Source organism: Aythya ferina (genome assembly GCF_964211825.1).
Source record: "Aythya ferina genome assembly, chromosome: 16".
NCBI classification, from domain to species: Eukaryota; Metazoa; Chordata; class Aves; order Anseriformes; family Anatidae; genus Aythya; species Aythya ferina.
The window spans coordinates 14,836,527-14,863,374 of NC_140315.1; the positions used below are offsets into that span (position 1 = coordinate 14,836,527).

The window sequence follows — 26,848 nt, forward strand, 5'->3', positions numbered from 1 at the left end:
CAAAACACAAATTAATGAAATACAATAGTTCTTCAAATTATCCCTAGGCACTATTTTTATGTCATTTCAGTACGTACAAAAAGCTATATATTTGAGAATGTTTTAATGTGATATTTCTAGCATATAATACATAAGACAGAATATAGCTGTGATGCACTCAATAGTATGTTGATAAAACACACTCACGGGCTGAACACTCAAAGTTTAGTCCATGTTATTGAGCTCATACTAAGGCATGACTATAAAAATAAAACACCAAGTTTCCCCTTTATTTCTCTCACTGAATATTTCTGTACCAATTTGTGCAGTCTATAAGCAGAAAAATAACACTTCATCACTTCTTGAATGAGTCACAAAACAGTTTGGGAGCAGGGAAATGTCACTCCGGTAAATGTTTGTATGTGTATGATATGTAAGCCTCTCTTATGTAAGAAATTACTGGCTTGCTAGTAGCATTAGCAGAATGGAGAATATATCTGAATGTATCTAGCACACCTGAAAATAGTTCAGCTGGTTAATCTGAAACTACAAATAAAGCTAGATTTGCATAAAGCTGCTGTTCTTTGAACTGAAGTAGTTGAGGTGCTAGCTTACATAACCATGCACCTACTATTACAGAAACCTCTGGCAAAAGGATGGTAAGAAAACAGTTGTGAAAACACTGTAACATGACAGACTGTTTGCTCAGTGAACTGGCATCAGAGTCCTATTAAGAGTTGATTCTTCCCATCAACAGGGATTTCAAAGACAAATGCAACCTGGGTAATTTCATTGTTAACAAATTACTGTATGAAAAAAAAACCTCTACAAACCAGCTTCTTGACAGATAAAATTGGATCCAGTTTGCAGATACTGAGATAGTGGTGGTGGTAATTGTGCAACTGGAATAGAGTTGATGATTTAATCACGTAATCCAGAAAATATTTCTGTTTACTCTCTCAAATCTGTGACAGCTAAGAATGGCAAAAATATTTTACAGATACATGCGCAAATGTTTTGTCATTCAAGTAAGGAGACATGTCTCTAAATACACACCAGAAAGAGCAGGTATGGTGAGTAAGTTGTTGTATTTTAAAGTCACTTAGAGTAGAACCAGACTTTGAGATTTTGTTTATATGGAAGAATTCCTGGTTAGGCAGCGTTGGACCACTGAGATCACTACTGGGGAATTATGGCATCATGGGCACATTGAGTTAGAAAGTGTATACCTTTAACTGCTTGTCTTGTCTGGTATCTTGTGCCTTGAGAGGACTGAGGTTGCTGTGACTGAGACTGTTGGTTCTGCTGCTGTTGCTGCTGTCTCTGCATCTTCTGCATGTGCCATTTTTGAGAAGATGTCTGAAATTTATTTGAAGAATTCCACACTACTCGCTGCACAGCAGGGGCTGTTTCCTTAGGCAGCAGAGGCCTCTGCTTTTTCACAGGGCTTCCAGTGGCTGCAGATGGAGCACTAACAGTAGAAGTAGTGCTGGTAGTTGCTGTCACACCAGCTGGTGGAGTCTGGGCTGCAGAGCGGGTAAGAACTGGAGTTTCTGGTAGAGGCTGGGTGCTTGCACTGGAAGAAGGTGGAGTTTTACCTACGACTAAACAAACATAAAACTTAATGTCAGCTTTTCACCAGCAAATCTGACCCATAATTTTACAGCTAATTTTTAGAAGAGTCATATGCACCTTCCAGACTACTTTGAATTATTTTCCTCCAAAGGTAATTATAGAATCACCTAGGTTGGAAAAGAACTTCAAGACCACCAAGTCCAACTGTCAACCTGACCTACCAAATCCCATGTCCCTTAGCGCCACATCCAAGTCTCTTAAATACCTCCAGGGATGGGGACTCCACCATGTCCCTGGGCAGCTCATGCCAAAGTCTGACCATCTGGCCCCAAGACCGAGCCCTGGGGGACACCACTGGTGACCAGCCACCAACTGGACTGAACTCCGTTCCCTAGGCCTCTTTGAGCCCATCCACCCAGGCAGTTCTTCATCCAGCAAACTGTTCGCCTCTCCAAGCCCTGAGCAGTCAGTTTTTCCTGGAGAATACTGGGGGAAGCAGTGTCAAAAACTTTACTAAAATCCAGGTAAACAACATCCACAGCCTTTCCCTCATCTACTGAAAATCATCTTCTCATAGGAGGAGATCAGGTTAGTCAGGCCTTTCATAACCCATTCTGTCTGCTTCTGATCACTCAATTGTCAACATATTGATATTCTACAAGTAAACTCATTTCAGTCTAGTTGAAATTGGTGGCAATTGAGAAGCACCAGCTATTGACAAAAACAAAACAAGAAGTACAGAACCCAGAAAAGCAGCCTGACCTCTCTGGAAGAAAGGTTCGCATTTGTTAGACAGTTTCTGGATTACCACTTAAACCTGTCATCCCAGAGTTCACAGCTGATTGTTCCACATAGCAGATCCTATTCTCTTGCTATGCACCTTGACAGGGAAATGTTACGATTTATCAAAAAAATCTCTTCACTGGGGTTGCTGGTGAGCTAAATGCATGGATGTTCTTACACACATTTTCTTGGTATAACTGATGTTACTTTAATATGTCCTCTTCTGACAAACAGTAGAAGACAAATAACTTTCAGACAACCAACTCAGCAAACAATTGGTATCTAAAAGCATCTGGTATCTTTTCATGTGTTTCATTGGCAAAGTACAACTGTTTACAGATAGACCTTAAACAGAAGTTCTTAAATAGATACTGTAAAAAATGGTCAAAAGCTGAAATATAATACCCCACTGTTATCTGTGCTTGTCAAGTCAAAGAAAAAAAAACAAACAAACAGGAATTCCTTAGCTCCAACAAATAATATGTAAGATAACACTAAACATATGAAATCCTCATTCAATGAGAAGGAATATGAGAAGAAATTATCCACATTTGAAATACGATATTCACTCAGGACTTATACACAGTCAATGAAACAGGGCAATATATGGTCAGGCTTTGCTCTGTCTATTCAGCTCTCCCTCATCACTGAACCACTGAAGCTGAGAAAATCCTTCCAAATCAAGTAAATAAATATGAATATCACTTTGTGTTGTGCCCAACACAGTTCTGAAATCAGCAAAAATATTACAGTTAACTTCTTTTAAATTTAACTTGTATCTATATAAGAAAAATGGCATCACTTGCTAGACATGAGTTACCAGGTGTAGAGTTTGGCTTGAATCAGCAATGGTGTATTAGTTCTCATGATTTACCACTGTCCTCTCTTACTGACAATTTACCATTTGTCGAATAACTCATTTACTGTCCCTCAGCTCACCTGAAACATATTACTTTATTTTCAAAATCCAGTGGCTAGAGGAGTAAGTACCATTCTCCCTCACATGACCAAAACACTAAGAAAACTGACAAACTCACTTTCTTAAAGGTCTAGAGATCCCTTTTACCCCCTGCAAAAGCAAACAGAAGTTTCTATTGCCTTTAAGCATTGATTTTAATGGGACCTTATGAAATTTGTATGTTTGAAAAATTCCACCTACTTCTACAGCTGTGATTTTGGGATGTCTACAGAAATGTAGTTTCAGATGGAACTCATTAACACAGCAAAAAAAAAAAATTCTAAATTTGTGGTTTAAATTTATTTAAACCAGAAATTATAATGGTGACTGAAAACCTTCCTTCATAGACATAAAGAATGAAAAATCATTCATAAAAATTGTTTTAGTATGGATATTTTTAGCATCTTAATGCAAAAATAGAGCTAACAGTTCTAACTTCAGCAACAGCCCTACAGTAAAGAAAAAAGAGAATTTCATCCTACCATCTTGTTTAGGAGGAGGTTCTTTAGATTCTTTCTTGTTTTTCCGTCCTTCACGCCCACAATGATCATCTCCGAGATCGATGACAAGTTCACTCTCGGAATCAGAGTCCAGTCCTAGATGCACAGTTGGAGAGTCTGTCTCATCTTTACCTTTCAGTTTTTCTTTTGCAGGATGTTGCAAACTTTTTCCCTTTTCAGAAAATTCTTTTTCAGTGTCGGTAATTGCCTTTTCTTTGACTGGGTCATCTGTTTTCTCCACTTCTGGACTTGTGCTTTTAAGTTCCTCCTTGTCTTCATTCTGTGCTGGGGGCTTAGGTTTTTTTTTCAAGCTCATTGATTCTTTGTCACTCCTTGTACCTTCCTTATCCTCTCCATCTTCTTGATCATTCTTTGATTTCTGATCCTCATCACTATATTCACTGTCACTGGTGTCAGATTTTTCAGAATCTTCAGAGTCACTGTGTTCTACTGCAGTATAAACAGCTTCAGATATTTCATTTATTCCTAATTGTGGGAAGGAAAGTACATTCCATGGTGATATCAGACTGACTGGCATTACCAAAAAAAAAAGTTCCCTCCGTAGAACGAGGAATATAAATACCATTACCCTGTCAGTCCTTAAGCTATAAGCACCTCCCTTAGTTCCCTATCTCAATATCAAAATGTGTAAGAATTACCTTCCACGTATTCCAATTATTTTTATTTGATTCAACAGCCCTGCTTCCACTGTTTTTCCCCCACTACCTACAAGCTGTAGCTTTGCTCGATATTGGGCCAATGCTGACAAATATGAAGAGGAATAATTAGTATCCACAACAAACCACCCTAAAATTAGTAGCACTGTTCACCTGATTAGTTACCTCCGCACATGTCAGCACAATCAGTTTTAGACAGCATAATTTTTGTGAGAAGAATCTGTAATTCTCTAGTGCCTAGAAAATCTTCAATTAACTGCTAGACTATGCTTATATTTTTAACAGCTCCTGTACGACTGGATATAATAATTTGTGCAGCTAACCTAAGTTAGGTATAGTTTTTCAATTTTTCTATTTACAAAGCAAATAGAAAGACTTTAATTCTGCTATACTATCTTCAACAAAATGGTTCACAAACAGATTAAAAGATGAAAGAATGAAAGATTTTTGGCTAAAATCTGAAATGTAAGGTCTCGCTATTTTAAGTTAAACTAGTTCAATGTATTCTATTGGTGTTTAAGAGCTCTAACACCCTCTTACTCTTGTGTTAATGCATAAAATATTTAAAGTTTTACTATTTGAAAATGCTTTTTAAACTCCAGAATTTCCTCAAGTGGTATACTCACCAAGTTGTGCTTTACAGCTCTCTATTGTCTTGTCAAGATTAAGCTGGAACCTACTACGTATCTGTCGTTTTGGTGAAATGAGTGGCACAGGGGTGGACTGCTGTTGGACTGACTCACTCAACTCCTTCAGATCCATCTCAGCTTTGCTACGATCTAGAAAAAGAAAAAGGATCAAAGAAAAATATTTTGCAAAAAGAAAAAAGATCGTTATCCACGTACGACAAATTTTACTGAGTAACAACACAACCTGAAACATGTTTCATTTCTTTTATAACTACAGGCTAAACAGTGATTCTAAAATGACTCCACTAAAAATAACGGACTCTTCCTCTCTGATGCTACATATTTCACATGCAAACTGCATGCATAAGTTATACGGATGCTCTTTTCCATCAACATTAAATTATCAAGAAATTATCATTGAGTAAGTTGCCCAACAGCAGCTCTACTAAGCTATTGTTATTTACTGCTATTAGTATATTTTCACAGAGAAAATTACATAATAATTATCCTTGTAGACATGAGTTAGAATTTAAAAGATAAGTCATATGGGTTGTTACACCAGATACAGTAATAAATTTAATAAGCTATTTTTTCAATATATGCCAGCAAAATCTTCTCTTGAGCTCTCCAATACAATTAAAGAGAATTTTGACTGAAATATACAGATCTGTCAGCAGAGTAGGGCTAAAACTGTCTTAGCAACTAAGTTTCACATTTTTGCTCCAGTTTTTAAAAAAGGTTACTTCTGTTCCACAGTCCTATTATTTACTCTTTGCTAGCAATGGGGACGCTTCCTTTTGGTGCTCAGAACACCAAACCACTCTGGAATTAGTTGCTTGTCTGGGCAGGAGGAAGAGGAAACGAACAAGGTGGATGGAATGGAGAGAAGAATTAGGTTCTGCCACTTTAGCTCCTTGAATTGGCTCATCGTAGGATTAAGTAAGATCCACAGAGGCCATTGAGAAGACACAAGACAACACTAGCACAACGAGCATTTTTACTTCATTTACAATTTCAATCCACAGAAGTTAAAGATATCACAGTATTCTTATTTTACTTTAAAACAAAACAACAAAAAACCCACTCATCTCCAAGACATTTTTTGGATGAACAATTCATAGAGGAAAGTGAAATAAAGAGCTAAGCCAATGATTCCTCTGCTCTAACGTTCCTCATGAGTTTTAGCTCAACTTTAAGGTACACTGAAGAGCCATCATAGAGTGCCTCAAGCTCTGCAATGCAGGTGTCATAGTTGGGCTGGCCACTCTACCTCCCACTAGGGCTGCAAACAGAATCTGTATTACATGTAGAGCAGGTGCAGAAGGAACCATTCAAGTATTGATGCACTTTTTCTTTTCTGCTTAAATAGCAGTTTCCCATCTCCTCCCAGAGAGAGGCAGCAACTTATGTGCTGCAATCCCACAAGCTAAATATACAGGCTATATATTGGATCACCTTGGATTATTTATTTTTATATATATATATATATATATATGCATTATAGCATACACAAATTCAGACTAAATAATCTAACGCACAGTCATATTTTCTAGCCCCAGTGAAATGATCCTAAAAGTAATATTGAATTTCACAGTCCTCATGTGGCATTTTCATACTGCAAAAGACCAAACATACCACAAACTCCATCACTTTTGGTGTAAATTTTGAAAATAATAAAGGCCCTAAATCGTTTAAGTATTTTTGAAAAATTTGCTCCTTGTGTTAGAACTAGGTTTCTCCTTCCTGTGTGTTTATAGACTGATAAAAACTGACCTTTAACTTTCTGTAAGAGATGGTCTTGAAATTAATTTTAATTCAGGAAGATAACTTTCTGCATGATATACAGTATACCAGTTTGTAACTTTGGAAAATATTTCACAAAGGAATTACAGTAAATTATTGCAGTGTGAACCAAAGGTAATCTAGTACTGTCTTAAGAATATTTTTTTCTGCCAGCAAGAGAACACAGACTTTTGTTTGGGGCTTCACTGCAGAAATAAAGGCAGACAAAAATCCCCTTATGCCAAAAAACTGGGACAGAAAGTGAATGACAAAAAGCAGACTACTAAAGAAGTTAAGTAAAATCACAATCACAAGTCACAGCTTAATTAAACTCTGGCTTTCCATAATCTACCCCAGAGGGGCTGAAATAAAAATGAGATTTCGGCCTAACTTCCATCTTAACTGATGACAGGTAGCTCTTTGCAAAAATACAAATTACAGCTGCATTGATTTTTAGGTTGGAAAGACAAGCTATTTGTAAAAGTTAATTTTTCTGTGATGAAAGAGATACTGTTAATTTTCCGAACCTGCAGTTCAAGATACTTCATCACACTGGAGAGCTTTGAATGGATTTCATCTACAATGACAAAACAAATAAGGCATCTAGCTCTAGTGCTTATTAAAGAAACAGTTGTTGTTTTTTTTCCCTATTGCTATTGTAGATAAGAGCAGAATAACACCCTTCAGTCTCGTATTTTGTTCTTAATTGATGTATGAATATGCAGGGGAGACATTATCCCAATACTAAAAGGATGTCCTGTCGCTGAGTTGCTTTCATGGAATGGAACGATATGATACATGTACTATAGCAAAGGAACGCAGAAAACTATTTCCCCTATCAAGCTACAAAAATGCATTGTTGATTAGAGTTTAAGTCCCTAGTAGATTTTGAACTAATTCACACATCCTCCTAAAAAAAGAAATTAATTGGACATATGGTAGACAGCACCTGTGAAAAATACCAACTTTGGAGCTTCACTCTTATTTTGACATTCCCAGAAGCAAATGAAGGAAAGGAGATCTCATTATCACCAGGTAGGTGCGTTGTTATAGGAGGATACTTCACCTCAAACATCAAAACACTATTCTAAAACTCAGTTCTAGTCAACGTTTTCCTTAATTACTATGATGACAGTAGTTCATCCTTAGATGACAGAAATGAAGGCTGCCTTTTTTAGGAAAGGGGCCACAGTTCAAAATGTTTTTAAACTGCAGAGTGTTTCTGAAACAAAGAAGCTGAATTAATAGTTCTAATTGCTGTTAAGCTACAGCTCTTCTGCACTCTGCACTTAAGAAGAGGGGGAGGTGTCAAAGACCCATTCATAAAATGAGGAGTATCTGGCTAAAGAAGAATAGAGGAAAAAACCGACCTGACTGCTGTATAGTAAGTATGACTCAATGTGATGCTACTGGAGAAGCAATACATCATAAGTGTCATTAGAAACTCTTCCTAACACTTCCTGACTTAAAGACTGGTTCTCTGAGTTATGCAAAACATGAATTATAACACATCATTCCATTTGGAGCACTTAAAAATATAAACACACAGGGAAAAAAAAGTGTGCAAACAAGAGGTGGTTCATAGGAAAGAGACAAGATCAATTTAGAAAATATTATGTAAGGGGGAAAATTCCCTTTGGAGAGATGAAACATGAAAAAAATATTAACAGCCTTCCTCCTTAAAGTAGAGAAAGCTGCCTAAAAGGTGATAGCGACCATGGTTCTCCATGGTCAGGAACAAACTAGAATAATGTGCTCTATTTCCAGCAAACATTATTTAGATTGGATATTCACGTGAGGTTGAAAGAGTAATGAAACTATCAAAAAGTTTAACCAGGAATAATGTGGAATTTCCCTCATCAATTTCCAAGGACAGCTTAAATAACTTTGTGTCAGAAATGAAGTATGGGACTTACCTCTTTTCCTTAGTGTAGTTTGGAATCATGATTTTACTGGAGCATTGCCAGCTTACATCTTAGGGTTTTACAGTAAGGTGTTTTGTTTACAGTTAGCTTTCAAGACGTGCAGTTTCCTTTCAGGCATGATAAGGATAGAATTTCAAAAGAAATCAGCACTCACAAAGCTTTTTCATTCACACTGAAAGAATTTGAGTGTTGATTTTTTTTTTTAATTTTGCCATATATATGTATATAATATGTATATAAATAAAAGAAAAAAATTATAGAAAGCTTTGCTCTAGGATTTGATAAATAAAGAGTTACCATCACTATATGGCAGGATATAAATAGAGGAAAAGATGGCCAAAAGGGGAAAGATAGACAAGAGACACTATAATATCTACCCAGCAGAGCCTCTATCTTAATATGGAAGAAGTGTCACATTTCAAACTTATCTAGCCCAGAAGGAGGTCTCACTGAGAAGATCTGTTTTTCCAATTTGTCTCATTAATTCTGAGGTATTAGTACAAAGAAAACAAGTAAGTTTTTCTCATCGCCCATCTGAAAAATATAATTCCTTATTGGGTCAAAGTTTTATTTCATCTTTTCTGACTCTAATACACAAAGACAGGCGTATATATATATAAACCTGGAATTAACACATTTTTCCAAGCAATCTGTGTATAGTTTGATCATTCACACCTGCACTTTTCGCTTTAGCCAGTCTACCAGGAAGAACTGATGGCTCATTTCCAATATTTGTCTTTCCTTATTGCTGAAATATTGCTGTAGGATGATCACACAGCCCTTAAGCTGGCTGCTTAAGGTACAAGTTTCTGTTTTCTATACTTTCACTTTTGTTTTTTCAAAGAATCCCTGTTCACACAATTAATCTTATCTAAAAGCCATGGGATTCCCAGATGAAGCCATGTCAGGTATAGCTGACATGAACAAATGAAGTAGTGCCCTTTCCATACCTAGTACCAAACAGCATATATTGCAAAGGAAATTCCCCTAAAGCTGAAGAAATATTTGATATTCTACCTAAAAGTATACTAGCTGTTCTTTTATGGTATTGCTTGTGGACAACAACAACAGATTTTCAGTTCCACCCTATGTATTCAAAATACTCGAAGCTCCAACTAATGTCTCCCACCTGTGGCTCAAACAATTTCAATACAAAAATGTTTCTTAACATTTTTTTTTCCCAAATGCAATTTTTTTTTTTTTTCAGGTAAGGCAACAAACAGCTGCAGTGCAGCAAAAGTAAGTAATGGTTACGTCCACACAGATGGATTCACACTAAAAAGTACACTATAAGCTTGTATCTACAGTTACATCTAGCTCACTGGAAGCATTTCAAATTCTGCTTGCTGTGATCAAGCCTTCCTTAAGTATTTGGCAAAGACCAAGAGAAAGAATCCTGTCTCTCCATGTAATATCATAGGGATGAAAAAAGTGGCCAGAACTGAATCAGAATACTCTTGGGAGCAAAGCATGACTGAAGAAAGTGATTTACGTCTCTTTGGCTTTTGGAACTATTTTACCAAAGTAGTACTTTCCTACTTCATCTTTCAAAATTTCAGAATCTAAAATTTAGGGAATTTCAAGATGTCTGCTAATTCCTTTTCTCCATCTATCTTCCTAGATGTGGATGGTTAGCAAAGAGGTGACATGAAGGTAGCAAAAGAGAAACCCTAATAAATCCTAAACCCTAAAAAACACAGGAAAACTTTACCAGGTGCTCACAGAAGAGACTGATGGGTGAAGAATGGCAATATTCATGTTATTAAAAGCTTTAAACTTACCTACTGTTTAGTAACATTCATTTGTACAGGTTAGCCAAAAATCATCTCAGCTACTTCCTTCCATCAAAAAGAAATGATAACAGGAACTTTAATTCCATTTATAAAACAAAAAAAGAACAGCTTATTTGATGAAACAATAATTATATAAGTGCCACATGTAAAGCCCTTTGTTCATTTAAAGCTAAGTAGAATCAAGTTTGTTCATATTTTCTCACATTAACACCACTGTAATTTACTCAGCTGTAACAGAATTAGACTTTCAAAGGTCAAGACTAACCAAGATTAAGATTCAGAATGCTTCCTGGAGTGGAAGTTCTTTCTTGCTTAGCAGAAATTGGTGTTGACGCTTGAGGAGAGAAGGGTTTGGGACTGCCTGACAAGCTCCCTGCTTGACCTGTTCTTGTGGGTGCTGGAGAAGCTGAAAAAGTACAAAATTAATAAAGAAAGGTTTAAAAATAATCACAATAAAGCCATACTCACTGGGACAAAACAGCTTTTAAACCTTTAAAAGCAGGGAAAGGATTTTTGTTTAATAATTTCAACATCATGTTATATCTCCACTGTAACTTACAACTGTCTCATACTTTAGTTTAATAAAAAAAGAAACTGTAAGGAAAATCATGTTACTACAGCTATTAATTCCATTCAGGCCAAATGAATGTTTAACCTCAAAACAACTCTGTTTCCAGTGAAGTTTCCAACTTTTGAGATTTGGCTATTTTAAATGTAAACGAACTCTGACTGCTATCTATTTTATTGCATGTATGTAGGTAAACATTTTAAAAAAATAAAACTAGCCCATTTTATAGATACATAAATAGAGAATTAAAAACACAAATCATACTAAATTTAGTCAGTGCAGTTGGAGATTACTGATGAAATCTCACAGATTAGGCAGTAGGATATTCTAATTTACACACAGTTTAGGCAAAATTCTGCGCTCTGATCCTTCAAAATGTATGCAAAGTCATGTTTCAAAAACAAACTTCTGGAAACACCCAATCTGTCTAGAAAGGGAAACATCTGTAGGCCATTACCTAAAAAGAAAGTCTTAACTCCTGTCAGCAAGAGTTGTCCATTAAATCTCTGCTTAATGCTCTGAAACTGTCATTCTAAACTCACTGCTGAACAATTTGTGTTCCCCAGTGCCTAAAAGACTGTCTATATATTTTTTCAGATTCCTAACAGGTAGTGATATCTGCTGTTTTCAGGAACAGCAGATATTCTATATTTCATAGAATCATAGAATGGTTTGGGTTATTAATTAAAATGGTTTGCATTATTAATTAAAACTCTACATCTTAAGACAGAAAACAGCACCTATAAGCTACACCTCGTGTGAAAGATGCACACACACACATACATGATAACTGATCTATAAAATGAATTATTTCTTTTGACATGTTATCATCTACTGAAATGTCCATATCTTTTCATACACTTTAACTCATCAGAGTTACTTTATCATCACTTTCATAAGATGTACAGGATCCCATCACAAGATAACGTGTACCCAAATGTCATTTCACAGCCTAGCTTTTTTGGACTAAGAGAAATAAGATTCCCAAACCATGACCTGCCAGGTCTACTGTCCATTTGGTGTTCATGGTTGTCAGTTTAAGAAATTATTTGACAGCACACACACTGCAGAACAATGGAATAAGCATTTCTATTGCACAACATAACCTCCATAATAAGTTACATACACTTGTTTGAAGAAGCTCTCTACAGCTTCCTCTAATGCTATTTTTAACATCAGATCGTCTAAAATAAAAATTTAGAAGGAAAAAAAAAGCTTTCTCTCAAGATTTATGTAAAATCTGTGTAAAAAATGTATGTGAATCTTGAGAGAAAGGAAGAAGAAAAATTTATATGAAAGCTTTTCCTAAGCTTAATGCTTCTTTTGGGTTACAATTTCAAGTCTAACATAAAAAAAAAAAATAAAAAATCTATGATATTGATCATATCAAAGCAAAATAAAATTTAGGAAACTTCACTGTTATCACTTCAACCATTTTTTCCAGTCTCTGATTTCTTATGTATCTTCAACCATCCTTTACATGTAGCTTTTAGAACTTCCCTTATTTTTCAGCTTCCATGATCAAGAAACTTGGAAAACTTCAAAGTTTTTACAAGTTTTTACTTGATTATATGCCACTATCAAAAAAAAAACAAAAACTCTTTAAAAAGGAATCTGAAAAATTAGACCCTGCCAAAAACTGTACCAAAATCCATTAGCAATTTGGAAATTTTCTATTGCTCCAAAATATGTGACAAAAAAATGCAGAATTGTATGTTAAGTCTGAACAATTATTTGCAGTTAAGCTACCCATTATACAGCACTGGTAAAAGTTTATCTCCAATCAATTTTTAAAGCATTATCAAAAGTTAAAGAAAAAAAAGATTCAATTTCCTTCGCAAAGAAATTCTTTCAACAAAAGCAGTTTTATGGACACTCAAATAACATATCATATTGGAGGGGTTAGATAGTGATGATTTTAATTTGATGGAAGGTTTGCATGAGCAACACAAAATTAGCTACTGTTTGGTCTTTCACTACATTGTAAGTCTGAAAAGTCCAAATTCTGTATTTGCTGCTCCTATTTCTGTTTATCTACACTGCCTGTACAACTGTAATTTTATCATATTTTAGCTACTCAGTTGGGGAACGCTAATTAACACCTTGAAAAAGAGCTATCAATTTTTAAATAGAATATCTCCTAATCATAACAATTCTAACTAGTAAATTAAATACATGCAGAAGTCTTGTACCCCCTTCTTTTTTTTACCTGTATTTTTCTCTGTAAAGTCCATGGATTCTTCGCTTGCACTAAAATGACTGGAAGTTGCTTTTTTCTCTGCATCCTGTTCAACATCAGATCCAGTGTGCACTGATGAGTTTGTACTCATTGGTGACCGTGGCATATCTGTCAACGAAATCCTACGACCAGTACTACTGCTCAACATAGGCTTGCTCATTAGAATCTTGGGCGATGCTGTCATATCAAAGTTCAGTTTGATTTTCTCTTGTTTGTCTGTCTTTGCAGTTCCAGCAGTTGGGTTTGCAGGATCTAACAACATTTGGTATTGATTGTTGGGAGTATATGGTGTCCGGAAAGGTGCATAATTAAATACTCCAAACTTTCTACGAATGTTATCAACATAAACCTCCATTTCTTGCATTGCACTATTGAAGATGCTTTTAGTCTTTTTCACAGAAAAAGGAATTTCTTTTGACATGAGGTAGCAATTATTTATTGGAACCCAGGCCCTATTAAAAAAAAAAAAAAAAAGATGATATGACTACATTTCACACTGCGAATTGACTTTGGCAACTTTTATTATTTTTCTTCAAATTTTGATTTATTTTATCCTAGTCATAAAGATATGCACATCTCAGGTAATTTCAAAGGCCTACCTCCACCTTCTTTTAACAGCTCAGTGCTTCAGCTGTGGTATGTAAGTAATTGCTTGTCTTAGATTATTCCTAGCTTATCTTACACTTCCCCAGTAACACATAAAACAGGAATAAACATTGGTCAAGTATGACGAAACATACTTAACCAAAATAGTCTGTGGAACTGTAAGATGACCGTTACTAAACAATCTTTCCATTGCTCATAATTAGCAGAGAAACAGAAAAACACAGTTCAGGAAAAAAAAAAAAAGACTTCAAAATAACATTCTTAAATACATAACAATCTATTTTTACACCTAATGTAAGAGCAATCAAACTCCCCAAGCGAGGAAAAATTGCTTCTCTCCAACAAGTACTGGAAAGATTTTATTCATCATGAAATGAGCCAGACTCTAAAACTTTGCTTTCCAAGGAAGCTCGGGAAACTTTGACTTAATAGTTTCATGGCCCCGTACAGCTTTAAAGCACATGTTTTTATAACTATATGGATTTGTATTTTTAATTCATTATAAATCAACTAGTCTTCACCATGGCTTTCTCCATCTAAGCTGAGGGTTCACAGGAACAGAAAAATTAATACCTTTCAGAGCAAAGCTGGCATTTTCAACACAGATCATTTTTGTCCATTTTTTAAATCCACAGTTGTGTGTTCATTCCTGTAGTGTTTACACAATATTTGGTTCCACCCTTAAGAACTGTAGTTCTTTGCAGCACAAAATCACAGTCACAGGAATTAATGTGCATATTCAGTGAGATTATATAGGTCTTACAAAAACGACTTGCATTCTACAAAAATGCATAGGCTACAGTATTATATAGCTTGTCAGGGTCACATTTCAAAAAAACAGAATCCAAAAACTCCAAGAGCACAAAATTACAATATGAATTTTTTAACTACAGCCAAAAACATCCTTTGGTTAAATTCTCACCTGTCATGTTGGCCAAAGAAACGGGCATCAACTTGCCCATCTTTATCCCTCAGTGCCTTAGCAGGCCAGAATGGAAAGCCTTTGAGTTTAGCCCAGACCAAAGGATGAGGATTGCTCTAGAGGAAGAGGTAAAACACACATGAAGAAGATACAAGCAGTATTACCTTTAAAACTCTAAGTGCAAGTACCACAGATGACCCATGAGCAAATATCCTGAATTTGTGGACTGAGAGGCTGCAAACTGCTTGCTGACAACTTTAACAGGTATTTCTCACTAGAAGTATGCAATCTGACAGCTAAACATCTTTAAATGGGCTTCAGTTTCCATGAGGACCATGATTTGCATGATGCACAACCACAAGCCAGTGGTTCAGTAAACTTCAGCAGTTTTCCTTGACTCACTAACTCCTCAGTAACCACCACAGGTTGAAAACAATGGGAGGATAACAAGTCAGAGTCAAATGAGAACTTTGTTTAATCTATTATCTAGGCTACCGTAGCCCTTAACTTACACAAGGCTCACAAAACCAATTCTCTCGTTTTTGGCAAGCAGCTAAGTAACATTCCGGACACACTTCAATTTCATTCATCTGAAAAGAAAGAACAAATGGTTATTTAGTAGCTTAAACACTGCCTAAAGTGTGATTAACAAATATTATAAAGTTAATCAAATTTACTAACATAATTTTCCCACAATTCTATGGTCATAAATCAACCATTACTTGTCATGAACTCAACACTGTTTTGACAGAAACCCATCTTTTTCTACCGCTGTAATGTATCATTTCCAGCTAATGAACTAATCACATTTTTACATGTCTCTTCAGATTATGTGCTACGCTGTCATTTACTCCAGTCAAAAAAATATTCTTGCTTTGTTGATGTATTTGTTCCAGTGATAAAGAATTATTTTTGAGGTCTCTTCCAACCTAGAAATTCTGTGATTCTGTGATTTATCATCATTTGTTCCAGACACAAAAATATAACCTCAATTGGGCATTTCATTTCATAGCAATTTAGGCAGAACAAAAAAATAAATATTTTGTTCCTTATATTCAGATTACAAAAAACATGTAAGAAACCAGGCTCAGGTTACACATGCATTTTTTTTCTGTGAAGATACAATCTCAGAATTTAATGCATATCATGCATATTGCTCTGTCAACCCAGGGGTGAGGAAAACACTTGGCACAAAGTGTCAGATCATCAGATAATTTATAAATGAAACACTGTTCAAATATACTACATTTAGAATAGCAAGTATTTGTAATGCAAAACATTACAAATTGCCACTGAAATAAAATCAGTGCAAATGATCAGCTAAAAACACAGGCAGTCATTTCTGTACTTATTCATAGGACTTCCATATAGTAACGGCAGATGAAACACAAAAAAATGTATTTATAGATCAGAAAATCTGTGTTTCTTTTTCCAACTCAAGCATTCATTTGGAAAGATAAGTGTCTGTGCAGATTCCATATGTCTTCTTTCTCCCACCACCCACCATTGAAAGTCTTCATTATATAGAGAGAATATCCTAACGGAAGACACTTTAGCAATGCCCTTTTAAAAATCATTCCATAGGCCATGGATATGCATCTCTAAACATAAGAAAGCCTACGCAAATTAGAGTTATGTAATATACACAACAAAAAACATTATTTCAATCACAAGTACTAGCAATGGAATGTGTTTCCACTTTAAAAATACAGATAGAACAATCAAATTAGCTGGGGAACACATACCTCATGCTCACAGATTTTGATGATGACTTTTGCTGTTTGTGTCAATTTGTGATTTCCTGGGGAAACAAGAAAAATGCTTTAACCAAGAAAACTTATGCTAAAATTGTGATAAAATCAACAGGTTTTAGTTTTAAAAGTCTGTATTAAAAGACAAAAGGGAACATCTAAGAAGATAATGCAAAACCAGTATACACAAAATACATACTTGTAAAAGAAATAGGCAAACAATTATGTTCCCAATAAATACAGTAAAGCTGTTAAAGTGTTCCCTTAATCCAACTGCAGCCTGCCCACCACTGATACACTGTAAAGTGATTAACATGTTGCATCATTTCCTCAACTAGGTCTCCTATAAAGCACAGCATCATGCAAAATCATAAAGCAATGTATCGTCAATTTGAAAAAAGTTTAAAATGGAATGAGCAAGTGATAGCACAGGCAGTATTTGGTCCTAAATTATATGTATGTCAGCTCTTTAAAAAATTATTGTGTTTAGGAACTATAATAATTAGCAAAAAGATACTTTCAGCATTTGCAAGCAAATCTACCATTTGATCTATTACTTTATCTAATCCTGAATTTCATATTCAAGGACATAAGTACACATGTGCATAAGTTCTTACCCCCATTGTAAATAATGCAGTTGTGCAAAATCCATTTGGCATCAGCCAAAAATGCTTCAGTGCAACCGTACATTTTCTTTTTAACATTCTGGAAATAAAAAAAATAAAATGTATCAGGAAACAGAAATGAGTAAGAAGTGAAAGCTTCTTCCTGAACAGTTTCCTACCATAAGTCATACAACTAATAAAACAAAATACTTATTTATAGTAAAGCCTGTAATTTTAAATACTTAAGAATCTATCAAATTCATGTTGGTTTTTCATTGTTCTGAAAACATGAACTAAATCAATTTAATAAAACTAAATTCAATTCTTCAATGTTAAAAAAAAAAAAAATACCAAGGGAAAAAATACACCATCCGTTAATTTCCTCAAACAGTATTATTCTACTGGCATGTTACTGCTCCACAGAACTCTTGCTTTTTTAATTTTTACAAGGCTCAGAAAAAAATTATTCACCAGACCACATAAGACAGGATGTGTGATATTCCAACCTACCATCTGGGTGAAGTAATTCATTTAGATAAAATCAGTCACATGGATTTGTCATACCTTTATAACACAGATATCAACGTCCACTGTAAAGGGACAGAGAATGAAAATGCTTGCTGACTCTTCACCAAGTAGTAGCAGAGCAAAGCTCTGCAGTGCTCCACTATTTATTAACACGGTGGAGAATGAAGAACGTCATGATGTGAAGCACCTAGCTTATTACTGAATTGACAATCAAACTACCATAATCCAACTCTTTACTGTTTCATTTTTCTTCCACATCTCAGGTGCAGTGGAGCTTACAGTATTTGTTGAATGATCAGTACATAAGTCTGGAATGACCCCTGGTCATACACTCACATGGTCCCAAGACAAATCAATGTACCAGTGATCCATTAATAGCTAACAAACATGATGATCAAATGCAAACTCTGATTAACGAAGTCTCCCCACAGGATGATCCCTGGAATTAGATGCATTTATACAGTAGGAGGTCATCAGTGTAAGTTTGTCTTTTTCATACTGTTTTTCCTTAGCATTTGCTACTGGTTCAGACAAAATAGCAGATTCATTCAGTGGGCATATGATTATTTTCAAGCTATAACTGAACTGGCATTTATAAGCAAAAAAAAAAAAAAAAAAAAGCAATAAAAAAAAATTTCAAACAACCTCTTTCCTGCCTCCCAACAAACACTCCAGGTATCTTAACCACAGCAATCAAACTGAAAGGATCTTCCTCTCCGTGCTTCATACAAACCTTTTCTAATGTACAAAGGTCCATTGGATGAAAGATATATTCTGCATAATCTGGGTGTTGATCCAGTGAAACTGGCTTTTGAAATGGCTCTGTCTGTTAGGAAAAAAAAAATCACACTGCATCTTAATTTTGAACAGTTTCATTAATACATATATTTCTAATCAGGCACAAAAACAACAGGTTATTAGTAAAATGCCTAAAGGGCAAAATATTTCTATAGCATTCATTAAACATTATTTTTCTATTTTTCTAGCATTTTCAAAATGTTTTGATTGTTGACTCAATATCAACAAAAACTGACACTTTGCTTCTGAAAAGCAGCTCTTAAAGCTTCTAATGCCTCCTCCTAAAAGAAGAGCATTGACCACTCCAGAGTAAAAATACTTGAAGAGCTAAAGTGTATCAAAACTAAAGAGTAACCTTTCCAGAAAGTGCCACTATTGTTGTGCTACAATACTTATCATAGAGACACCAGAGTTGCAAAGAGCCCATGATTTCACGCATCTGGTTTTCCCGACGTATTTTACTGTAACATTGCGGACAGACTCCTCTAACTTATTTATAGGTACAAGAAAGGAACAGGAGTTAAAGCAAGCCACGGCAATTCATCTCAGCATCTTACTTTGATTTACTTTTTTTCTTCACATGTGTGAAAACTAGACAAAGCTTGCGCAGTGAAGGAAGAGTGACCAGAAACCGAATCATAGAATCAGTGACTGGAATATCTGAAACTTAGAAGCACGTTGATCTTGAGGATTGAGACAGACTTGTGGAGAGAGGTAAAAGTCAAGAGGAAACAATTTTGCCTCCAAGACAAAAATTCATAGAGCAGCAATCTCAATTGGTATGCAAGTTGATGGCACAGGTTTTCAACACACTGAGAGGAAAACATTCAGTGTTTTACAAGCATATGATACTACTAACTTTTGTGGTAAAAAACTATATTTCTCCTAATAGACAGATGCTAGTATTTCAATCGTTATAATGAATTACCAAACAGTGTCTGTGCTTACAATCTTGCCCATGTACCTGGACTGGTAAGAGATCATATCCTGTCACTCCCCTTGTATCTCAGAAATAGCACTGTCCACTTTCAGTGAGTGAGAAAACACAAAGTCCCCTTGGGAAGCCATGCTGTAGTTTCATTAGGTGTACTGCAAATATCTCCAGAAGTTGCATTAAAAATTAAATTTTAAATGCACTCCAAAAACATATATATAGTCTTAACTAATGTTTGCACCAGGTGGTAGACAGTACAGAAGTTGTCATATATAGTCCAATAAAATATGCTAGGCTCAAGATCAACAAAAGGAAGCAAAATCCAGTGTTATGACAAGCATATGATCCAAGAATACAGAAAAGTCTTCCTTACCCCTGGCTGTTTCATTTTCTGTAGTGCAAACTTCAGTAAATATGATAGCTGTTCAATGGTGAGCATTGTCATAGCTTTACTCTGTGTTTCTATGCATTCTGCAACTGTGATTTTCTAAAAATTAAGATTACAAAATATTTTGTCAGCAAACATTTCAAGGTGAATTCTTCTCCATTAAAACATCCCAACATTTGAATGGAAGAAAATAATTACGTCCTATGAAACAAAACATTTCAGATGATGCATCATAAGTACTTCAGATAATTGTTTTACTCAATTTTAATTCTGAATACGTTAACAAAAGTTTAAAAAAAAATAAAAAAGGGAAAGGACTGGAAACTGCATCCATCTTCTATATCACACAAAGTGAATATGGGAATACATAATTTCAATAAAATGCAAGTTCACAGAAATGTGAATAAGTGAGAAATTAACCTGGGCTCTAATATGCTAAGTGGCCAAAGAATAGCATGTGATAAACCAATTTACTTTCATTGAAGATACTATGATGCTAATTATTCTCTCCCCAGGAATCATTGGAGAGGAATGGTTAAATTCTTCCTTAGCCCTGCAGAAAAAAAAAATAGTAGTAATAATAATAATATTCACTTGTTTACGAAAACCCTACAGCGACAAATAATTCAAGCACTGCTGCAGAGCCATCAGCCCAAAGGAAGAAGCATAAGTTAAACTAGCTGAAAATGAAGAATGTTTTCAGAACTAGAGCTGTGATGAAGGGATCACTCTTTGAAATGAAGCCTTCTCTAGAGATAGGAACACAAAGGAAGTTGAAGAGTCATGGTAAGAAGGCAAACACAATCCCGGAACACATACAGAGAAGTGGGGAAGCAACAAGAGATGCCTCCTTTTTTGTACAAATTCTTCTGATACTGTTACCAAGAGGTCATACAGGAATACAACAAATGTTCAGGAATGTAAAAAAGCTGCTTCTATCTCACACACATGAAAGAAATCCACTCCTTATAACAAACTAACCTCACATTCTGGGCAAAACCAATCCCCCTCTGGTTCCGCTGTCAGTTTCAGACACTTAGCATGATAAACCCGAGGACAGAGTTCACAGCAGAGGACTTGGCCTTCCCGATGACAAACCCAGCAATAGAAATCATTCCGTCCATCCTGTGGTACAACATCAACAGGGTCTGTGGTGAGTGGCTGCTTCATATAGTAAAACGGACCATGTCTTAGTTCTGACTGAAATGTAGGCAAGAAAAACAGGTTTGGTTTCAAAACAAATTTGCATTTTTCAAATAATAATATTCATTATATAAAACAAGCAGAAATCTACAGAGTTTGATTAACATTTATGTAAGCACAATATCCTTTTCATTGCACAAAATCATTCATAAAGAGGTTTACTTTCTCGTTCAGATAACAAATGCTGAATTACACTCAACACTCAAATTTTTGTGGCGAGGACATAATGTGCAGGTCACACAATCCAACGAGTATCAGTAAATACTTTTATCTTCAAGAAAAGAGTGTAGCTATAAAGGTTATATGTCCTCTGAACTCAGAATTCCATGGGACTCTGGAAGCTAAATACTGAGAGAGATTTAGTAGTGGCTAAACCTAGGACAACTGAAGAAGTTAGTCATGAAACAAGAAGCTGAACATGATGCAAATCTGTCCTAAGTTGCAGCAATTCACAACTTTTTAAAATCAAGAAAGACAGTGCTGGTTTTAATTGATAAGCCAAACCACAGAGCAGGGTGATACAGGAGCAGATTCACATCCTTAACAGGGTGTGCCAAAGCAGCATGAACCCTGGAAAAGATTTAATCTACCATTTAAATGTGTATCAAAATTTAAGACTCACAATCTCCACTGGTTTGCCTGCACTAGAAAACAGTGTTAACTTCATAAACAGCATGAACTTGACTTTCACTTGAGCCTCAAATAGCTCAGAGATGACAGTTGATATCAAAACACAACAGTTGAAGACCCTGGGATAGCCAAAACGGGTCAACAGAGACCCAAAGTTTATTAGATTGAATTTGAAGAGATTATAACATTTATTGGAAAATAAGTACTGTTTATCAATGACAAAGGAACTAAAGTTCACTGGTTGGTATTAACTATAGGCACAGTTTGCTGCAGAGGGGATGGAGGGAAATAATCTTATCTTTAAGCTATTTACTGTAATTTTTTTTTTTGTTTGACATAAAACCATTTGTTCATGACATTATTTTAACTATCCAACTGGCTGTTTGTAGTTTGCAGAAGCGTTTTGTTTGATTCTCAGGAAATTTTGTGTGCTTCCTACACCAATTAACAGCTCCACAAGTTCTTGAGCCCTTAAACTGTCACATGCCTACGTGATTCATAAAACAGTGGAACAATACGCATGTTCCAAACCTTTGCAGCATCCTGTACAAAACTACTCACACAGGACAAATACTAAAAACCACAAACCATTATCATGCCAGTTTGGACTGTGATCTTTCTAGATTTATTACGTTACAAAGGACAAGGTCTAATTATTTTCATGAATAGAGGATGTTCAAGGTGCAGAAGTGATATTCTATGACAATTCAGCTAAAGATTATATCTCAAAAGATACATCAGAAGAGATATTACCTGTAATTATCAAATACTGTATAGTATTTTAAGCAAAGAAGGAATGTCACTGTAATTCCAGAAGTGTTCTGCTACCTACAGGTTCACACGAATTTCTATGTTTTGACAGTCTGCATTTCCTATTCTACAGACAATACAGCCAGTGAAAAGGTACTTGCTCCCACCACAGAAATGGACCAGGTATTATTTTCTGTACTTTCTCTGTGTATGTTTAATTATATAATACAAGTTTTTTTATATGAAAGGTTCAAGGAGATCCTGTGGAATAAAAGGGATAAGAAAAGGCTTTTCCTACATTTCTAATGTATTATTATGCCATTCAAACTGAGACAGAAAGATGCATGTAAACACAGAGTGAAAAAGAGAAAGCTGCAGTTTACAATTCAGAAGCAGATTTTGTTTGTAGTTGCATGCACCACAGCTATAAGACCAAAATCTCAATAGCCTATACTTATACATAGATGCAACTATGGGGTGTTGTCTTCAACTGCAGACAAAGCAAATTACCAGTAAAATTTATTGCATACTTTGATTTTCAAGTGGATATCCACACTAAAATCCTAAGAATTAAAGATCCTGTTTTAAAATCTGTAAGACACTACAGAAAAATGATCTCCTAATATCTAAATAAAAGAGTCCATTTCTGCTAGAAAATGGGAGGAATTAGTTGTCTGATCAAGGATGTTCCTATCATTTAGACATCTATCAGCTTATTTTGCCTGAGCTAAGTTTAAGGACAAAAAAAAAAAAAAAAAGAATAAGATTCAAAAATGATCTGAACAACAAAACAACAGAAAATCTCAACTACATCAAAAGACCTTTTCAGTTGTACTAATCAGAGCAAAATGTTTTAGGAGTTTAAATTTTAACAGTCTTGAAAGAAAAACTTTGTTTTCTCATCAGTTTCACTAGCAAGTGTCCAGGATGTGGAGCAGTTTAAAGAGCCTGCAGTGAAGAACAGTAAAAGCCAAACTGGCCACAGTAAACTAGTTCAACAATGCCTACACATGCTATTACTGGACCTGCCAATTATCCTTCAATAAAATATACTTAACACTGAAAGACTTCTTTGGCCTGAGTTATTCACAGTTTTCGTTCCAGAATAACTGCAGTGATTAGGAATTTAATTTTCTTTCTTAACCAGTGCAATTGTATCATACTAATGTTTAATATGGATGCTATTAATGAGGAAAAAATGCTTTAAGCCACAGAACTTAATCCTGTGTTTTCATGATATTGGCAAAAATGTACTAACATGCAAAAGGACTTTGAACAACACAGAGGTATGTTATCTGTAAATTAGATGAGAAATAATTTCAGTAGGGCTAAAGATTGCTTTCATGTAATCTGTTCCAGGATGATACAGCTGTTTTCTAGCATTTGGTATCCAACATAATTCACATAATTCTTTCACTTGCATCATACATTGAACCAGAATTTCTCAAAGTCCTCTGGAGTTCTTCTAAGAGCTACAGCAAATGCTATGAACTCAGTATTCAGAAGACATTGAAAATAACGTTTCAAACATGAGAACTGAAAAATGCTGCCAGCATTTGATTCATCCAGTTTGATAGCAGTGTATACTGTCTGCCAATTAAAAGGAAGGAGAGGGAATCTGCATAGTACCAAGCAAGGGAACAGCTGGATTATTGTTAATAATTGGTAGTAGAAATGAGAATAGATTCTCACTGACACTGTGGTATCTTTCTTAATCTAGTAGATAGTGTCCCCAAACACTTCCTTCTAATGGTTTAAATTAACGAGAGTTTTTAGTGTTGTTGTTATTATTTCTATATTCCTTTATAATCCTTTTATTCAAAATAACACTTATTGGTTATGTCTTGTTAGTTTTATGAAATAAAAAGCAGGACACAGGTACTCTCTCTTAAAAAAAAAAAGTCTGCAGAATAAAAAATAAAGCCCACCCAAATCCAACTTAAAAAACTCCTACACCCACTGTATTCACCAATAAGTGTATACTTCTTATAGTACGAAAATTGTGTTTCCTAATGAGGAAATGGCACCTATTCATCTGTCTCTAAATCCTTCATTGTTTCACATCCTAGCATAACAAGACCATGACTTCTCTTACCTGCTCTTTATTATTACTGTTCAATAAACCAGGTTTCTTTTTCTTTTTTATAGGACTTGTTGATGCATCTTGTGGTGAGTGACCATTAGAGGAATGTGGAGGGCTGGGAAACTTCCTTTTTTGTGCTGTGCGTTCGACAGAGCCAGGATCTATAACAGATACAAGCAACACTCTTAAAGAGTACATATCAATGAACAACATTCAGACAAGGATACAGTTTGTCATTCATACTCCACCACTGAATAGAATAAAAATTCTCAATTGCCTTTCATCCAGTCACTTACAAAACTGGAATCATAGACTTGCTAAGCTGTGCCACTGTTAAGTGAATTCTCAATATATTAATTTAGATTAACATTACATTTTTCCCCCCATGGAATTCTGGCCATTCATATAATTTTAAATTTTAGTATCTTTTGAAGTGTAACAATTACATTCTGTAGTGTAACAGAATTTGCAGCATTTGCACAGAGCACTGTTCCGTGCAAATCTCTGCAATACCCCTTAAAAGAAGAATAAAAATAACAATTTTTGACAACTTCACAATGCAATTTAGGAAGATAAACAAAAGAATTTATAACATGATAAATGACAAGGTCATACACTCTTCCTATTTCCAATATTTAAATATACCTACTGAAATGTGTTAATAGAAAAAATCAAATTGTCCAATAGTCTGAAAATAATATTGCTTCAAATACTTAGTCGTTTGTAGTACATGCTAAATTGAATTGTAAAAAAGATAAAATTAAGACAAGGCTACCACTCAAGTAGTAACTTTTGACAGCTAGATAGAGTAACAAAAAGAAAGTGACACAATTTTTTAGTGTCCTTCGCAGGCAGCTCTTGCATTCACCAAGCAAGTTACTAGAGCAGTTTAATAAGTCACAGTTACAATCTATGCCCAAAGTTATTACTCCAGGTAACAAAGCTGGCCAGAAGGGAACATGTGCCTGTGTCTCAGCTGCTCTTAGTCGTGGTTTGCTATCTTAGTGTAAGCTCATCGAGCAGCTTAAACTAAATAGCAGCAACTTAAGTAGCCCTGGTGTATGCCCAGGTGGCTATGAACTGAAAAAATTCTTGAGAGACAGATAGAGGAAATTGAAACAGGTCTACCCATATATTGTCTATCTTCTGGTCTGTTTCACTCCTCCAATTATGCTAAAAAGTTATTAATACACTTAAGAAAAATAAATTATATTAAAAAAAAATCACTGACAAGCTCATCAGAAATATCCTAGGTGAAAATGTGAGCATTTGCAACTTCATTTTCTCAGAACAAAATTTAAATGACTCCTAATGAATACGGAAAGCTCAGCTTAATTACAAAGTACTAATGTTTTTCAAAAACAGAAAAACACAAGCATGCAATCAGCTGCAATCGACAATCATAGTTCAGTGAAACAAGTTTGACAAAACAAGTGAAAGATTAACAGATTTTTAAAAAAAAATGTTTCATTTTTTCTTAAGTTTTTGATGTGTGTAACAAAATTAAATGATATATAAAACCCAAGGGGTCAGAAGTCACCACTCTCATAAAGAGAAACAACTGAAACCTCCCCAAAATCACTCCAGTATTTTCAATTCCCTACTCACTTGTGCTAGTAGAAGTGTTTCTGTGGCTGCACGCAAAGCCATTGAGAAATAAAATCTGTCTAAAAACTAACTTTTCGCTGCAGCTCTTTATTCTGTGGTCCCACTCACTGCACAGCCACATGTGCATGTAACACATTCAGCAAAGCAGCTACACAGGTGAGAACAAAGGAAGAAAACAGGAAATGCTGCTTTGGGGACTGAAGCCACCTTGACAGCTTTTATGGCAGAGTAGTTTTTGGCAGCTATTTGACAGAAGCCAAAGTCAATCAAACTGCTGGCTGGGATGATGCTATTATCCCTTCCCTCCTGGATATGTGATCTTTCCTTCCAGGCCTCACTGAATGATGGGCTCAGTTGCATCAGGTTGCTAAGCCAGCAGAACTCACTGAAACGCTTCACCTGAAGTCTCTAATGAACGTCAGAACAACAGAAAGGTACCAGAACAACAGCCAGTAATTTATCAGCTTATCAGAGCGTGTATGTTGTCAATAGTTTGAAATTTAACACAAAAAGGTCCACCAAAGAATACTGAAGGTGTCCCCAAACAGAAAAATACTGAAAAACACAACATTAGACCATGTCATGTGGGCAGTGGATGAGCACTGTTTTCCCCACAAATGCCTCCTAGTCTGAA

The 26,848-nt window shown here is 35.4% G+C and overlaps 1 protein-coding gene across 9 annotated transcripts in view; it reads right to left on the reverse strand.

Moving 5' to 3' along the window:
- The window catches only part of ZMYND8 (zinc finger MYND-type containing 8), an 80,287-nt gene that overhangs the window by 9,989 nt on the left and 43,450 nt on the right, over window positions 1-26,848 (reverse strand). For 8 of the 9 annotated variants that reach the window (XR_014698520.1, XM_084537845.1, XM_084537844.1 and 5 more), the window contains 13 exons: window positions 24,619-24,767; window positions 20,922-21,140; window positions 19,926-20,039; window positions 18,554-18,646; window positions 17,305-17,392; window positions 16,682-16,737; window positions 15,449-15,526; window positions 14,937-15,052; window positions 13,379-13,860; window positions 10,867-11,007; window positions 5,099-5,251; window positions 3,778-4,281; window positions 1,209-1,583 (listed from right to left, as the gene is read on the reverse strand). Coding sequence is in view for 8 of the 9 variants with exons in the window: in XM_084537845.1 (XP_084393971.1) it covers window positions 1,209-1,583; window positions 3,778-4,281; window positions 5,099-5,251; window positions 10,867-11,007; window positions 13,379-13,860; window positions 14,937-15,052; window positions 15,449-15,526; window positions 16,682-16,737; window positions 17,305-17,392; window positions 18,554-18,646; window positions 19,926-20,039; window positions 20,922-21,140; window positions 24,619-24,767 (2,568 nt within the window). In the remaining variant the exon portion in view is untranslated. The remainder of the gene's footprint in view (window positions 1-1,208; window positions 1,584-3,777; window positions 4,282-5,098; window positions 5,252-10,866; window positions 11,008-13,378; window positions 13,861-14,936; window positions 15,053-15,448; window positions 15,527-16,681; window positions 16,738-17,304; window positions 17,393-18,553; window positions 18,647-19,925; window positions 20,040-20,921; window positions 21,141-24,618; window positions 24,768-26,848) is intronic. The other variant, XM_084537849.1, reaches the window with a different exon arrangement.